This window comes from Rhopilema esculentum, chromosome 16 (genome assembly GCF_057945365.1).
Source record: "Rhopilema esculentum isolate cy_ngs chromosome 16, ASM5794536v1, whole genome shotgun sequence".
Taxonomy (NCBI): domain Eukaryota; kingdom Metazoa; phylum Cnidaria; class Scyphozoa; order Rhizostomeae; family Rhizostomatidae; genus Rhopilema; species Rhopilema esculentum.
This window is the reverse complement of record NC_142830.1, coordinates 5340606-5358679: the sequence shown is the minus strand read 5'-3', so window position 1 is coordinate 5358679 and position 18074 is coordinate 5340606. Positions and strand designations below refer to the sequence as shown.

The window sequence follows — 18074 nt, the reverse complement described above, 5'->3', positions numbered from 1 at the left end:
CTGTGGTTATTCTAGGTACCATGATTATTCGAACTTTAATTGTACCATGATTGTTTTGTTTCTAGAAGCGTGATGTATTGGTAGCTTATCAAGCACAATCTATTACTGTATTCAATATTGATTTATCTGCCTACCCTTTCAAATTTAATTGACTTGTGGAATAGACGATATCAAAAACACTGCTATATTGGCAGATACTGTTCAGAAAGTGAAACATTTGTGAGGAAATGTAATGAATACAGTTAAATTGATGCAAATAAATAATCAAAATTTGTTTGAATGATCTAAACTTCGAGATGTCAGAAGTCGGTCTGAGAATCGGTAATGATGACAAAAAATAACGTTTTGTACGCAAATGGCTGTATTCTCAGATAGAACCCTTGCAATTTATTCGCAAAGATAATGGAAATAGATTTAAGAGAATCATAAGAAACTGCTTTGTCCTTGATTACTGAATACAAACTTACCAATGGACATATGCTGCTCTTTGAACATTTCTTGCTTCGTCATAAACTCTTCGAGTATCTTCTTTTGCCTCGCCATGGCTTTCTTCCTCCTGTCTAACCTTTCTGATAAGGAATCATCAGCAACACCAGATCGCTTGTTCTGCCCATCACTTCTACCAATCTTAGGAGCCAAGCGATCAATAATGGCTTGGTTTTTTGCACTTGATTCGTGCAGCTCCTGGAGTAACTCTGTCACACGATACGTTCCATCTCCTGCACGGATATCTTGGTCATCCATTGCCTTGTCACTTTGGTGGAACAAAAAAGCTAAGAAAACTTTCTGACAAGCGAATTTAGGCAATGTTAATACATCAAAACATAGTCTGACATCGACTAGACAGAAAATAGCATTAATAAAATCTTTTGAACTTTTGCAATAAGAAGTTGTGCAGAAAGAAAGGAAAGCCACTACCTACTTTGCAACAACTAACGTAGTTTTGCATCTATTCCAAAAATGTTGAAAAACTTACCTCGATCGTTTAGTTTGAACGAACTTGGACGCTTCCTTTAATTTTGCCAAAAGTGCCACTAACAAGCTGAGCAGGCTTTCTTTCTTTCCCAAGTCCTCAGTTTCCGCGATTTGTTCGCCTAGAAAAAAGAAAACTTTGAATAACCAACGGACTACGGACTTCGGCAATCAAGAAATCCATCAAATTAAAAGGAAATTGATTTCATATCAGCACTTACCAGTTCGAGGAAGTCCATCGTCAAGGCTACACACAGGAACACTTGCATTTTCAATTATGGACTGGTTCTTAAAGCCAATATCGAGTACTGTTTTAGGTTGATTTGGTCTAACATTACAGATCTAGAAAAGACAGCGAATAAGTGCTGGCATCCAAATGGAACCATTGTACTTGAAGTAAAAAGGACAGCCTTCCATAAACATTATCATTGTCATTATCCACACTGTCAAGAAGACAAAGGTTACAAATAGAGGATCAAATGTTTTTAGTCTATGCTTATGAAAAAGAAAAATAGGCTTGATCTGCGTCAATGCTTCATTTGCCACTCGTGTATTCAATGTCACTATCGTTTGTCACTGCAAGACAGCATTTTTCGAAAAACATCAGTTAGGACTAAGATTACGTCATCAAATAGTCATCACCTACATGTTGAACAGCATTTTTTAAGAATCAGCACCCATACAGAAGGAACTAAAAAAACTTGAAAAAGATGTCGGTATATTCTATTTGCATGGAATTAAGTGGCTGTATTTTGTTTAATCCCTACATTCTCAGTGAAATTGTCACAAAAAAGAACCATACCCACCCTAAACAGCCAATCATAATGATCGATGCAATGTGACAACAGCATTGAAAACCCAATTCTCTGAAATAAATGATCTACTTACAAGAAACGATATCGTTAAAGATGTTTCCAAATATTTCAATCGAATCTGAGTAGAAGGGGCAGTTTCGTTTTTTTCAGGAATAACATCAGACAAAAGATTAGATTACCCACTGAACAATCTTTATGAAGGTTAAGCCAAAACAAAATAATAACTTTTGCAAAAAGATGGTTTGTAGACAGCAACACAATCGAAAGATTCACTGGGCAAGCAAAAGGGAGATAAATGGTGAGCAACATCAAGGAAGGTAGATGGTAGGGCTATTACATCGTTACATTAAATATCAGGCAAAGCACTTCTGAGTCTTCGCAACTGTTGTAATACTACTTGCTTCATAATGTCGTTCAATTTACCTCTTTTCTCTGCATACAGAATGAGTACGACGTAATTTTGACGTTATCTTTGCTGGTGCATCTGAAAACGGAAGTAAATGACTTAATATTTCAACGGGGAATTTTAGGTAACTTCAGTTTTTATGACATTGTTGTTGTGTCACGAACGCCTAAAGTGGGAATACTTGAAAGATTTCCAATAAATATAGCTGGAAAGATGGTATTTAAAGGAATTTAAAGACGCTATTAATAATTCTAGAACAAACCTAGAAGACATTCATGTAGCTAGTTGTGAAAGACAGTTCTCAAAATTACAACAGATCCTACAGTGTGTGCAGTTTATGCAGGAATACAAATTCATTTTAATTGTAGATTTGATTCTAGTTACTTTCGCCAGTGTGAAAAAAGTTTCTTCAGAAGTTGGTATCGGTCTTCAGGGATTATTGACAACAAGTACTGCAGATGATGTAGTCGGCGGGCTTCAAAACTTTCTTGGCCTTAAGATAAAGAGAAATACGGATAGATTTTCATAACTGTTATCTAAACAGAATAGTACTACATCAAAACAAACGCAAACAATGGCATTAAACCTATAGTAACAGATATCTTAAAAAGTTTTTCAAGATAACAAATTTAAGATCAAAAGCTTGAAAAATTTTACAATTCCCATATGCAAATGTCCTTAAAACCCACATTCCCACATTCTAGGGCTCCCCTTAAACTATGAGAGGTGCCCTTTAAAGAGCATCATGCTCTGTCGACAGAGATGCCTTTGCTAAGCGTATACAATTCCTTTAATTTGGCTCAAAGGCGATCCAGGACATGCTCGCTTTCCGTGGTCTTCTTAGGCTTGGATCAAGAAAAAGGACGTTCCCTTAGGTTTCTTTAAAACGCATTCTAGAAAAGATCTTTCGCACATTTGAATGAAAAAGCCATTTCCCATACATTTCAAAGTAAGCCTTGAGTTCTTCGACCGTCATCGTGCAGCGAGGCCTATCGCTAACAACAGCTTCCGCCTGTTCACTCGGTTCGCATAGTGTTTTGTCCACTCTGTTATTTTCTCAAGAATTTCTTGGTTTAAGAAAAATTGAAAAAATCAAGGGCATTCCAACTAGCTTGTAATTCCGTTGTCGTATCAGTTTTAGACTAAAAATTAACACCATCAGCTGATCACGACGGTTGGCCTAAAAGATCCTACTTCACTTCACTTCGAAGCGAAAAAAACAAAACTGAAGCCTCGGAGCTATAAGGATTTTTCTCTATAGTTTCCAAATGAATAGGTTTGCAGTGAAAATGCGGCAAAAGAAACAACAAAAGGACTCACTGTTGCCATCAGCAACGACGTTGTCCATGTACGCTAGCATCGGCTCAAAAAAAGAGAGCTTATTTTTTGAAAACAGCACATGCTGCAAGATTGTAGCAACATCTCCCAGTTCACATGACTCTTGATCTAGCCTGTAGCCTTCATCTAGGAAGCAAGAAGTAGACATCCAAATTTATTCAATCATAGGATTTAACTTATCAAGCCATATTTTGACGTCACTCTGCTTTTAACAGCATGCTTTACTCCCTTTCAAAATTTGAAATTCTTTCCTTGCTAGGGAATCTACTTCTCTAGAAAATGACCCAGTCGAGAAAAAAAGTGACCAGTCAAATTTTGATAGAAAAAAAATAAGCATTGCTTCATTATTATAAATTAATTAAATTAAATTTAATTAAATCCGCGGTTTAAAGGAGCTATCTAGTAAACTATAAGCAAATGTAATTTGGGAATAATACAATGCACGAAAAATGGGGCACATATGTTACAAACGAGAAATGAAACTTGCTTTCTGAAAGAGCCTGAAAAAAGTTTAAAACAATTCATCAATGAGGCCATGAATGGAATAGAGGAACATGGTATATTGATCAAAGAAAGTCATAAAAAAGGATGATGAAATTCGTACCTTCTGTAAGTTTCTTGTATAATACTGTATTGAGTTCACGAAATTCACGCTCCCCAGTTCCATACAATCCTCCTGGCTGATCAACTGTATGTAGAGAAAAAGGAAAAAAACGTCAAACTAATTTCCAATTTTGAAAGCAAAACATTTGGATGATTCATAGTAGTTGGTTAGAATTTTAGAATACCGTTAAAAAGCTGAATACTTTTATATGCATTTTATGTGTTGGTGCAAGTTTTATTGCAGCTAAAGACATAACAGGATACAGATTATGCAGAAAAAAGTTAGTCAAGGATTTTCTGTTGAGCAAAATACTGTCTTAGTTTGTTTTTTTATTCCGTTCTATATTTGAGTTGTTAAAGATGTAACTTTTAATTACTACTTAACTTAAATTGCCCGTTTCCTCTTGCGAAGCAGTCTCCACCTTAATTATAAAAATCTTTACATTTAGTTTATTTAAATTATTATGACTTTACGATTAATCGGACAAAACTGCAACTTGAATTTTTTCACAATATATACTTATTCGAAATCATTTATTCGCTTGCAATAAAATATGAAGAAAGCCAATGAATGCCAGAAAATTAAAAAAATCGTCAAGGCTCCAAAAACTTTTCAATAATATGAAATTCATTGGAAGACGAAAAATGAGATGACGTACCAAATTTTTCTAAATAGTCCACACATTTTGTTAAAAGGGTAACTTTTTTGCTTTTGAAATGCTCTGTGTTTGGAATAACCCCTTCATCCTGTAAAAAAACAAATCTGAAGAACACCCGACGAACGGATCAATCAAATAGCCATAACTGCTCACAAAAATGTGATTCGCGGCATTACAACACGACAAAATTAATTTCTATTAGATTTGAATTATCTATGTTTCTTTGCTTACGTTATCGTGTCATATCATACCCAAGATCTAAAGGTTGCATAGTTCGTATCAGGGGTATCATAAAGCGTCTTGATATATGAAATGCTATTCAAAAACACTGGCTTTGGCAGCACCCACTCTGTAATTGGTAAACTTAGATAAGGAAGGGTGAGACCTGTGTCCAAAAAGGTGTTCCGGTACTTTCCTGCCTGTTGCAAGATGCTAGTACCCTGATAACATGTCTCAAGTTCACTCATAAACCAGCACAACATCGTTCAATTTTGCTAATGCGCGTTCGTTGATTTACAATTAGCTCTTTTTATTATCACAAATAGAAGTGAAATAACTGACATTTTTACGTAGACTTATTCAAAATTCAAACTAATTAAATGAAACATGCATGGCTTCAAAACACTCCAATTTATCTTAAATTGAGAAACGCATAGAAAGTCTAAAAAGGATAGTATTAGAAATTTGGAGTGAATAATGTATTCTGGAAATAAAAATTTGTCAAATAATACTCACAGTGACTTTTGGAGTGCGTAGGGCAAGATGCAAAAGATGCATCGTGTTGACTAGCATCAGCTCAGTTACTGAATTCACGTTCTTCACCGCCTTTAAAAATAACACAAGTTGGTAAGAAGGCTGCTGTTTTGCTATACTGACTGATTTTCAACTTCATATCTCTATTTCCTATATGTTGCTTATCTGTCTCCAGTATATCGATGGATGTAAAAATCTTACATCGTAAGTAAGAAAATCGCTGCTAGAGTCCTTATCAAGTTCAATATAAATAAGCAATACTGCTTCAAGACAGAAAGCTTGGTAATAATGATAATAATTGTCTTTACCAAAGGCTGTTTTGATTAGACTAGTAGTTAAAAATACAAAAATATCTAAAAGCGGGCGTGAGTAAAGCATCGGGTTGTTGGTTTCTATCAAGGCAGGTTCTAAAATGCTTTAACGAAAGATGACTTTGTCTGAAAGGCTTTGATACACTCTAATTGTTTTATTTACATACACTAGAAACGAAAAAGTGTAATGGAGCTTCAAAAGGAGAGGAAATAACTAAATGGGGAAATCAAACCTTGTAGATTATGAAGTAGATAATTTTTTGTAATGTTTGACATTGTAATATTCTAGAAGAAAAATTGTACACGCTAAGGATATGTTCAGGAACCTAGAAACCAGGGAAAACTTTCTTATAAGAAAATTAACGATCAGCGTACCACGGATAATATAGTAATGGACATGAAAATGGAGATCATTGCATACAAATTAATTGATGAAAATTTACAAAATTAGAGATAAAGATTACATAAAGTTAAATTTTTCATTGGTATGAAATAAATGTAAAATAAAATTAACGTAACTTTCACAGAATCAAATTTTCTTGCAAGGTCGATGGAAATGTCTTCTTGCAGGTATTTTGGTAAACACTATTTTAGGTAAAAAAACTCGCAAACATGTCATATTGGGGGCATGCCGTAGAGGTTAACAAAGATCAAAAGCAGTGAAAACGTTACAAAATGATCCGGGTAAAATCAGTCTGGGTTAATACTAAGTGAAATATCACTACGTTACCGGAAAATGCCTTTGAAGCAAGGGTGTATTTCACTCAGGTCTTTGAAAGGAGGCCAGCAGTGACTATGTACTGTCGTCCCACGTTGTCGCATGCTGCAAAGTCAATGTTGATAATCAATGAATCAACAAGAAATTACGAGACTGCAAAAACAAAAGCAAAGTGGATTTACTTGAGAAGCTTAACGATGTAATTACTTATGCAGGCAATGCATAACAAAATGTTCTTGTGACCAATAATAGTTCTCTTCAAAATCCAACAGTGGGTCTTGGAAACCAGTTTAGTGGTGTGCTTCTTCGAGCTTGCTCTATTTTGTAGCCAAATTAATTGTGTTATATCATCTGCTATTTTATCCTTAATCTTATAAGAAGATATGTTATTTCTTAATAAGCAAAGGATACATTCACCTACGTAAAAATGGTATGGCATCAAATAGTTCTATAAAGAATATGCAAAAGATATAAAACTTATGCGGAAGAGGTAATGTTGCAGATTTTCCTTACATTAGGCTCTGCATGCAAATAATGAAAAATTTACAAAAAAACAGATAATACTTTAAATTTGCAAATTGCCTGGTGTCTAAAAGTTAACGCAAAATATTTGTCAGTTGTGTGCGAAACGACTGATCTACATCTTTTCTCGCATTGTATTTCAATAAGTTTTCTTAATTCAAACTGCAGCTAACCTTAGCTACAGAGGGCTCTATGTAAAGTGTCTTAAGGAAGAAATCACAAAAGAGGCTCCCCATAATTTAAAAAGAGTCTAAAACTTCCATAAAGAAGTCAGACATATTTTTGTGAAAAACTCACTTTTCGGTATAACGTTGGCTCGCTTTCTGGTACTCTGATGGCATAAAGAATCTATGCAAGACGTGGACATAGTCAAAGTCCTGATCCCAAACAGAATCTGAAAGCAAACATGAGAACAGTTTAGATCGCAAGTTTAAACTAGCATGCTACAAAATGTTGACGTCCACCCTCAAAAGTACAAATTCAGGTATATCAAAGAAGTTCGAAGAATCAATTTCTGAATGTAAACCACATCGCAACAGATGTTCCAGCCTTTAAAGTCATTTAAAGAGTAAACATATATAACATACCTTTTGGGGAGTACGTCCCTTGCTGCATAACGTCTTCATCTAGGGTTGGCGCTTTGAAATCTGCCATCTAAAATAGACAGCAATGAAATTAAACTGTGCCTGGTGCACAAAACTGCTGGAGGATATTGATGTGCAACTGTACAAAATCGTTCATGTAGCAGTTGCCTGATGATGCCATTAAACGTGAAACTCGGAATACCATCTTAGAGCCGTCCTATTCTACACACCACGTGCGTTTATAACCTTTCTATACGGCATTGGGCACTTTATGACAGACCGGTAAACGATAATTTTCATATAGCATCTATTGCTAGATATTAAAAGTGGCAACAGATCATTTGAAATAAACTTTTAGATTTTTCTCCAAAAATTAAATGAAAAAAAAACTCACTTTTTTCAAAGAATTTTCCAAATTTCTTGTGGCTTCGTTCGATTCTCCGGGTTTAGTAGGAATCTAAATGTTTACATAAATGCTTTAAAACAATAGCTTACAACAATTAGAAATTGTATTACAATTTGAAAAAGCGGATACACTCTCTTACAGCTGGGAAAAATTACTATCACCAAAACCTGAAATTTTGCAAAGTCATACGATCCTAACCAGTGCCGCCGAGAGGGGAAGGCAAGGAGGGTAAATTGCTCCAGGGCCTCGAAGTCGTTTCAAGAATTAACGAAGTCGTTAGTATTCCGTTTCAAGAATTAAATTAACGAAACATATCAAAATTATGCCTACAAATAGTTAAACGTTTTTAACGATTGCAAGAAAATGACTGCAAGGAATATTCTGAAATGTAATTTAAACTTATCAAAGGGCGTGGCCGCTTCCCTCGCAGGGGACCATATCTTCCGCTTTGCCCCAGGGTCTCTGAAACCTATCTGCGGCCTTGACATTAACTACAAGTCAATCCCTCCTAAAATATGTCCAGCTAATCCCACACGACCTCTCTTAATGCCATTAGTTGGCAAAACACAGAAAATCATGATAAGCTGCATACGAGAGAAAATATTTCTTAAATTCTTCAATGCTTGAATAAAGAAGTTTCCGTACTTTAACATTAAAAGCAGCAAATACAAAGTAAGCTTAATTACAACCATTTACAAGCAAAAAGCATTTAAACAGTTTTTATACGCACCAGTTCTGTGAGCTGACTGTGTGTTTTATTTGAAACGCAAAGGAGAGCTGCCAAATCTTTGTGGCCTTGGCAGGTATCAGACATCCCTAAGATGAAATGTGGAGAGGTTCTTCGAGTAGGTAAAATTGAAGGAAATGACTAGCTGTTTTTGAGAAAGAGATGAACCAACATGCCTTATCTAAATGACACGGGGTAACGCAACTGTTAACCTTCCTGTGCTTGCAACATGCAAATTCAGATTTGGCACAAAATAGATAATACATCTATCCTATCTTCAGTTAATAACTATGAAAGAATACATTGTTTTTCAGCCAATTTGCTCACTCAGAAAAAAACGGAAAAAATTATAACATTCAATCAGGACAAAAAATTATAATGAGCACACAATAGCTTGCAAATTTTACCAGAAAGGACTCTCTGCGAAACCAGGATCAAAATAAAACTGAGAAAACTTTCCACCATCGAATTCTCTTTATCAATGTCTTGACGTTGTGGACTGTCAGCAACAGGTTTCCCAAATTGGAACCAAGCGCCAAGAGAGAACCTGAATTTTCAATGCAGAATTCATAAATCACCCACACCAATTCTCAAACGAGGATCAGGACTAAACCTGAGTTTCATCTAACCTACAGTATAACAGTGTGTTGTTAAGCGTTTCGAAAAACGTTCGATAATCGATAAATTGGTTGGAAAGTACATCTTTGATATAAACCTAAGTTCAACGACGAAAACTATGACTTTCATTAAAAGAAGATAATATCATACTGCATAGTATTATCTTTTAAAACCACAAATCTTTCCAGAACATGGAAATAAAGCAATATGATTACGATTTACATCTTTGTTGCAGAATTTGATAAGTTATAACAGAAACGCATGCAACTTCAATTAACCTCAATTTTTGAAAATGTCTAGATTTTCTTGTTCAAGATCTTCACAGAAAACAGACATTTAATCCTAATTTGTGAAGGTAAGAAAATTTTCACTAATTATAATTGCAATGACACTAAAAGGGTCTGTAGCTTTTGTCCACATCTCAAAATTTAGTGCTGTAGCTTTTGGCTTGTAACTTTGATGACACCAATATTCATCAATATGGCACCAAATGAAAGATCACATCAAGGCGATTCGAATGGTGGTGTGGGTTTTGTGGTAACGCTCTGAAATGACGTCACTATGACGAGTTTTCTATACACGATACACTATTTCTTATTACAAAATATTGGGTTCACAAAATAAGCTGAACTCTAATAATTAAATTTTATGGATTATAAAATATCCATGAATAATCAAATTATAACTTACATCGATAAATATAATTATCAAATCTTTGATAGCTGTTGAGTTAATAAAGAAAATATACGCGAAGATTTTATAGCTTAGATATAAAAATGAGGATTCACAGTGTAATCTGCAATGTGTTCCAAGATATGCAAATACAAATAATACAAGGGGTGAGAAAAAACAATAAAGGAATCTTAAAAATTGATTACACATTACAAACAAATGATTAAATACCTTTCAATCAACAACTTTAGAAAAAAGTTTGCATCCACTTTAGATGCCAGAATCTGAAATACAAACAGCATTAAAGTTATGGGGCGATAAGATATCTCCTCAGTATATAAGATATCTTAAGGCGCTTTTTGAGGCTAATCAAGAAGCACATTAGGGGTGGACAAAAATCGACCTTTTTACGTGCAAAGGATTCTCTCCTATTTTTATAAAAAAATCCCTCTTGTTTGTTGTTGTACCTCTTCTGACCGTTGATGCTTCTTGTTTGGTTTCTGGCCTAAAATGTTGCGCTATCAGTGCTGCTGTAGATATGAATGGCAGTTTTGCTGCAGTTATGAAAATTGTACATTGGTTATACAAGAAAATGGCAAGAAAAGTCGAATGAAAGATAGATCAGAAAAATTCGACATTACTGGATTTTGAAAATTTCTGATCTTGTTGCCTCTCTTTATACTGGACCTGAGTTTTAATTGTTTATTGGATAAAAATATTTCACACTAGCATTAAGCTCAGTCAGCAAAAAATAAATTACCTTTATCTGCGTTTTAACTGGCATAATTACCCAGTAAAAAAGGCTTACCTGAACGAAGAATAAATCGACATCCACCATTGAGTTGCAAAAGTGGCATTGAACATACGACAGGGCCTGGCCACGCATTTGAAAGCCACTGTAAACCCAATAGCCGGCTTTAATCTCGCTTACAGCCACCTTACGATCAGAAAAAAGAAGACATAAAATTCAGAGTTTTTAAAATCCCACACGATTGCATGTTTACTTGAAGGCAAGCCAAGAGAAAAACTTTGTTTTGGAGAAATTAGATTTTTACGATTTTAGCTCGTTATTTCCAGCCCAGCATAATTTTAAATACAATGACGGCAAAAAGTGTTGCCAGAAATGTTTTTAGATAGCAGTGTCTAAAAACATTTATAAGTAGTCGTTGTTTCTTGCTATAAGTAACAAAAGTGGCCCACGTGGGGAACTAGAACTTCTTTCCCTGTGACGTTGCAACTGTTTAGCATAATTAGGCAAAGGTTACATAAGCAAATTATAGAGAAGAATGCAAAAAATAAAGCTGAAATGCCCACCAGCGTTCGTAAAGGATATTCCACACACTGTAACAAAAAATCCAAGGATGGCAAGGCATCGCTTTCATTTAGGCCAAATCGGACGATAGCCTAAAAATCAAAAGCACATTTCTGAAAGATGTCATCCCATTTATCAAGGAAAATTTGGTTTTTTATTCATTCTGTTAATTCCTTACCAATATTTGCTTGCAAAAATGCCGTTAAAGCAAACAGCCGTACAAAATCATGACTGGATACTAACAGAGGGTACCATTTAAAAATCATAAATTATAAGATCTTCAAATAGCACTCGCTTTTTCATCTCAACTTTACCTGTACGCTGCATTCCAATCAAACCCAGTAAAACATGAGTGCAATGACTTTATGAATTTTCACAACGACAAGAAAGTGTTCATTAAGAGGTATATACTGTAATTCCATCGACACAGAGTTTCTACACCTCACCATTTCATAAAAAAACATTTCTCAGTTATAACCATTATCTCAATTAAACGAAAAATTTGAAACTAACGAACTGTGTTGCACCGTTCATCAAATCAACAAACAATTTTACATCGTCCTAAGCAAATTTTGTTACAACTTGCAAAATTAATGTTACCAAAGAATTCTCAATATCATAGCGCTAAGAGGAATTTAAAAAAAACACAAAGCAAAATACATTTATTATGTGATAAAAGAAATATTACATAACACCAACCTGACTAATAAACAAAGCCAAATAACGATGAAGAGACAAGTGAAATGTGGCAGTTGACTTGCTGGGCTGCAAGAAGAACAGACTTATGAACATTGGTACGCAAACTTATGTAGGCCCAGTAGAAATTCATTGAAAAGAAGACGCTTACAATCAGTTAACTGTGACAGGTTAACAGAAGGTCACTACCAACGTTATGTATAATATATAAGACGACAAGCATTGAGACAAACAGAAAAACCGTGATTGAAGGATAAATTCATGTCTATAGGACAACAATGGCTTGGATCAATTTCTATTGGTTACTTGAAAGCATACGACAGTACATTTTTGGGCAACAGAATAAAATAACAGTTTAAAGTCGAAACATTTGTGCTTTATTTCATAGATAATCTCTCCGTATTATGTCATCAAATTTTTTACATCTTGGTTATTTTGCTGAAAGAAGTAAACAAAATTAGCCTTACCCTGACTGGCACAAAGTTATACCAATCCCGCAATGCATTTTCTGTGGCTTTGATTAATTTCAAAACGTAGCGATCATTTTCCTCTTTCTAAAGAAATTAACGGCAGACACAAAATTGTTACGCTACTGCATATACCTCTGTAGAATGGAATTAAAGTGATGACTTTCCGTAAAGAGTGGAACAGTATTGACAATGTGGCTTAGCGTGACACCTGGCCTTTTTTATTACAAGAGAAATTTAATTAGTAGTGAAATGGGAATTTTGAGTACAGTAAAAACCCGCGTGGAAGAACCTACTTTTTTCAAAGTTTGGCAAAACAGGTTCTTGTATTATGCCAGTTCAGCCTAAATAGGTTCTTATTTAGGTTCTTAATTTCTATTGAGAAGATATTGTTTTTGATTATCAGAAAATAGCATTATATCTGGTCTGCTCTTCATTCTAAATATCTAATAGTGTACCAATGTTGCCGAAAGTCCACCAAAATTGATTCATGATACATTACTGTACATGAAACAGTAGAAATAATTGTTTCATAATAACGGTTCAAAATAAACATACATTGTGCATTTTGAGTTTTATTTCAACAAATCTATTTTCTGTCATCTTTTTGGTTTTTGGCAAAAAGTAGATAAACTAAATGGTTAAACCCCACTGTTGGAAATTCTTTCGCTAAACAGGTTCTTATATTATGGAGTATTAAAAAAGCAAATTTCTGCCAGAAGGTTCTTAAATCCCTAGGTTTTAACACGCAGGTGTTTACTGTACTAAAAATAGGTAAACTTTGCTTTAATAGAAACCTTAGCATTTGACTGTCTTAAATAATCTTATAAATCCCAAAATATTTCTAAGAACAGAAAAATAGCTTGAGAACAGTTTACCAAACAATAAAACATGCCAGATTACAGAGAAATAGAGTCATGCAAATGCACAAAGATATGGGTGAATTGTGAAATTGTTTGCATGGGGTGAGTGTCTAGATGACATTTGGCAGTTCTTTGCCAGAATTGTTCAATCTTTTTTAATTCAAGAGGGGAAAAACTAAAACTGTTTATATCCATAAATCATTTTGTTGAATATACAAGGCTTTAGGGAAGATCTCCTTTGCAAAATCAAGAGGCTTAAAAACATTTTACTTTACCAATTTCTCGCATCCACGGAGTAGTTCCCAAACAACAGCAGCAACCGACTCAAATTCTACTGAAAATGACGTAATGTACGTTCTGGGCTCAAACTGGATGTGACTCGCTATTCTTCGGTTGTTGACGTTCATACCTTGAACAGAAAATTCAGAAAATTCATGCTAGGAGTAGTCATACAAGGATTCCAAAAAAGAATTGATATCTATTAATCTCAGGATGTGGTACTAGGAGAATCAGATATCTAATACGTTTTTGCATAAAAGTATAAAATTGGCACTGTATACGATATAAGATTGGTAGTTTGAAGGTCATTGGAAACGTCAAATACTTACAAGTACGATGACATTGTTCTATCAATTCAACAAATCAAATATCTATTTGAAACAAGCTTTGAACATCTTTTTAATCTTCAACTATAGAGTTATATCTCCTTAAGTTGGACATTCAAGGGGGTACGGAACTGGTCTAAGTTAGTCCTATCCAGTCCGAATTTTGTTGTGAATAGGGTAGCGAATTGAAAATCGCCCCGACTTAGCAAAATCCGAGTTATCCGAACCGGGCTACGACTGAACAGGATTCATTGGTATTGATGAAGAATAAAGCGCCAACAGAGCGGAACCTACCAGTGAGCAACGTCACAAGATACATCCACTGGTGTACGATGGTATCGTTTTTCAAGAACTCTTTAACAACTTGCTTGTGCGAGAGAATATTCAGGAGATCACTGGCAATAGGCCAGTAGCAGTGGTTTATCAGGATACGGTGATCACAGTCAGCGACTAAAACGCTTGTGACTTTGCCTGCAATAACATCAATGTGAAACTTTAACATAAAAATGTTATCATGGCAAGACGTATGGCTGAAATGCCTTTGCCATATCAATTTTGGTGCATATTAAGTACCATCACTCAATATGTCTTTACCATATACTTACCGCGAGCTTTGCTAATTATACTAGAAATTATTGCAATGAACTTGTTTCTTTTTATGGACAAAGTCAATAGGCATACAGTAACTGAACATGAATAAAATCAAACGTTATACAACGGCACAAGCTACCGTGGCTGTCAAGATCTAGATAAACTACATTACGACTGTCCCAAGCATTCTTTTCTTTCAATTTAAACAATTTTCAAAGCATCAAAATGTACCGATTGATCCAGAAAATCACTTCAGAGCTTTTTGGCTTGTCGGGCAAAACCTCCAAAAAGGCCTACCCAATAATAACATTTATACAAAACCAATGGATGCTGGGATGCATGGACTGATCAGTGGTGACTTGTTTCAATTCTAACTGGTAAGGCAGCAAGTTGGTCTTGGCACGAAAGCTGCCCCACCAGTATGTGTGCCCGGAGATGTCCAGGATTGATCCCTGTCAGATATTAATGACAGTGAACTAAGCAGCTAACCTAATTTAGAGAGATGAAGTCATGAAGTGTGGTTATAATTTAAGGAAATGCTTGAGGTATAAATTAAGTATAAAAAGAGTGATATAGGTACCAGGTGTCAAAGAAATTTTTTAAAACTGCAGCCCAAGAGAGCTCAGTAACACACCTTCGAAGTTGTATTCGTATGACTGAAGGCATCCACCGATCATATCAACGAGCACGCCCACAAGAGTGTATAGCAGTTTCTCTTCGCGGACCATTGTAGTTGCCAATGCCTCACTGCTGAAAAGCTGGACGCTAACATGCACTAGATGATTAGAGAGCAGATCGGGGCGCCTTGAATGAGGCAGTGACTGCCCGATTGCAACATAATTTCGGCAAAATGATCTTGTAAATGATTCCTAGAGAAAAAATGTTACACTTAACATAGAAGTTACGCTCGAGAAAATCAAACAAGAACAGAAAATGCATCCAAAATCATATTTCTGTTTTCAGATATTGATGCATCTACCTACAAGCTGAAAATTCAAAAATAAAAATTTTTTTTGCTATGTGTAAAAAATAAACGAATTAAAATAAACAAATACCTAGGCTATATGTCAAATTACAATTTTGTGGCGCTAGGAATTCTCTGGCAATGGGCTAAAACTTTCACAGTGTCGCGGTTGAAGACAACGTTGTTTAAGGTAAGAGATATACTAACTTATGGTGATGTAAAAGGTAACAGACGAGGGAAACTACCTTCAAGCCACTGTAGCTAAGAATTGTTGTTTTTTCGACAAGTGCTACTTAGCATTGAGAGTATTTAGAGTATCTTGCACCTATAGAGAATGATTATCAACTGAACAATGATAAAATTCCAAACACTTCAAGGACTGTAAGATAGCGTATCGCATAATAGAACGTTCCGGTATTTTTACGCGTGCTTCTTTCAAAACAGGTAAGTCCACTGATTTGTACGTTAAATTTAGAAGTACTTAAAATCAGATATTAATTTTTGCTATAGAAATATTTGGCTTACTTGTTAAAAACAATGAAAATCGTACCTTATATGCATGTTCTGGAAGAAGCAACAACATGAAAGTTGCGAGGCTGCTTGGAAACTCATATTTCACTAATGTTTGCATTAAGATCTCCAAATATGAACAAGTACCACTTTCTAAATTAACGTCTCTCAGAGGGTTTATATCACTGTGATCTAAGATAGCAAAATTATCTTCTCTCGACATAAAGTCAAATGCTGGTGGTGAGCTTGGAACAGAATGAACGAGTGTATGTCCACTTGCTGTTGAATTAGTTGGTTTCAGGCGACTGGCTACTGTTTGCCCAGAATTTTGCTTAGATTTCTTTGGAGTCATAGATTTAGGGATAGTCTGTAATATAACTTTTGCTGTGAGATTCCTGAAAGCGTCAGCCTCACATATCATTTGCAGCAATTTGATTAATTTCTCCAGGGATGGTGGCAGATAGGATGATGATCCCAAACCTGAAGAAGAAAGGCCAGAAATATCATTGGCCATTGCTAAATCATAGGCAATTAGATAAGGACTAATTGACAAGTAATAGGTAGTGATAGCTCAATTTCCATAAAATTCTAACTTTGTACTGTGGCAATTGTGGAAAATCTTCTCAATAAAATAACTACAGGTACTGATGAATCTTTGCAATTTTAGAATGGTTCTTGCTCATAAAGTTTTGTGATCCTGCTTTTCCTTTATGTAATGCAACTATTTGCGCAAACCTACTTTATATAGAAAACAATGCTTGTTTTCACCAGGTATACAGCTATTTCATGTTGTGAACAATTTCATAACATGTGACAGACTGGCAATTTGCTCAAGGTTAAAACAAGCTGATTCATAAAGAAAATAGCATTAGAAAGTAACATTTGAATTCATTCCAAATTCATCTACCACAATAGCTCATAGAAATCCCTAGCGAAACTTAGCTAATATTACAGGGGTCCTCAAAGATCTAGAACCAATTGATTCATATGGACGCTATCTCAATGAGGTCTTATAAAAAACATGCTTAAGCTTAAAATACATTATCAAAGAGTTAGATAAATTTAGTTTGAGCAGCCATCTAGAAGTTTCTAATAATGGAAAGATTTCATTTCTTGACAGATTTAGATTATGAAAAATTTTCAGCAGCTGTAACCACTGCTGTAATATATAAAAGAGAAACAGAAAGGTCGCACGTGGTGTTGGTTAAGCCATGGCTAACACTTGAAATGAACCTTAAGTTGATAATATGTTGACATAGTTGGTAAGTTGTAATTCCTGTTCATGGGTGTGGAAGATGCAAAAATTTTAGGGTGGCTAAGTGTGGACTTTGCCAAAGTATAATTGCTTTATCAAGATACCCCAATGGAGCCTGAAATGCAACAAATGTGGCTTGACCAGGAGGGCTACAGCAGACATCTTCAAACTTGCTCAAAGTGCTTAAATTTGCAAATTTATATATAATCAGTGAGCAAAACATTGTTTAGAGTAAAAACTCTGCAAGTCAGACAAAAAAGAAAATTAGAAAAAGTTCATATAAAAGGGTGCAATTCAATTTAATATGCTAGTAAACATACCTTCATTTGATCTAGTCTGAAAATCTTCATTTATCTTAAGAAACAGTCTAGGCACAAGGCATTTGGCAATAACATCCAGATCCATGGGTAAAGTTACTTCCTTTGGTGTTTTCTCTGAGCCATGCTTGGAACAAAACCTGTTCATAGATAAAGTGGAAACAGATTTTTACAAGGACATAAAGTAAAAGCTTCTCATATCAGCATAGCAGTGGAAAAGTCTTGCCACTTCTGCTCCTCCCAATGGTATGGTCAAACCACTTCACATCTATAATTAGGCCAACTTTGATCATTTCAGTGTATTTTATCCAAAATTGAGTGAGAAATAGTCAAACTCCTGTGTGCTGATAGGCCAATGAAAACACCTGTGTGCACTGCCAAAATCACACA

At 35.1% G+C, this 18074-nt stretch overlaps 1 protein-coding gene across 1 annotated transcript in view; it reads right to left on the bottom strand.

Moving 5' to 3' along the window:
* The window catches only part of LOC135682117 (E3 ubiquitin-protein ligase ubr3), a 46839-nt gene that overhangs the window by 26852 nt on the left and 1913 nt on the right, over positions 1-18074 (bottom strand). Inside the window, exons 2-28 of the mRNA XM_065196848.2 lie at positions 17688-17824; positions 16153-16592; positions 15273-15507; positions 14342-14518; positions 13718-13851; positions 12580-12666; positions 12116-12181; positions 11419-11508; positions 10913-11041; positions 10336-10388; positions 9222-9361; positions 8818-8903; positions 8076-8138; positions 7685-7751; positions 7395-7491; positions 6588-6680; positions 6091-6142; positions 5529-5618; positions 4794-4881; positions 4136-4219; positions 3514-3657; positions 2578-2686; positions 2211-2271; positions 1779-1838; positions 1194-1314; positions 977-1094; positions 468-754 (exon numbers count right to left, since the gene is read on the bottom strand). Coding sequence (XP_065052920.2) covers positions 468-754; positions 977-1094; positions 1194-1314; positions 1779-1838; positions 2211-2271; positions 2578-2686; positions 3514-3657; positions 4136-4219; positions 4794-4881; positions 5529-5618; positions 6091-6142; positions 6588-6680; positions 7395-7491; positions 7685-7751; positions 8076-8138; positions 8818-8903; positions 9222-9361; positions 10336-10388; positions 10913-11041; positions 11419-11508; positions 12116-12181; positions 12580-12666; positions 13718-13851; positions 14342-14518; positions 15273-15507; positions 16153-16592; positions 17688-17824 — 3308 coding nt within the window. The remainder of the gene's footprint in view (positions 1-467; positions 755-976; positions 1095-1193; positions 1315-1778; positions 1839-2210; positions 2272-2577; positions 2687-3513; positions 3658-4135; positions 4220-4793; positions 4882-5528; positions 5619-6090; positions 6143-6587; positions 6681-7394; positions 7492-7684; positions 7752-8075; positions 8139-8817; positions 8904-9221; positions 9362-10335; positions 10389-10912; positions 11042-11418; positions 11509-12115; positions 12182-12579; positions 12667-13717; positions 13852-14341; positions 14519-15272; positions 15508-16152; positions 16593-17687; positions 17825-18074) is intronic.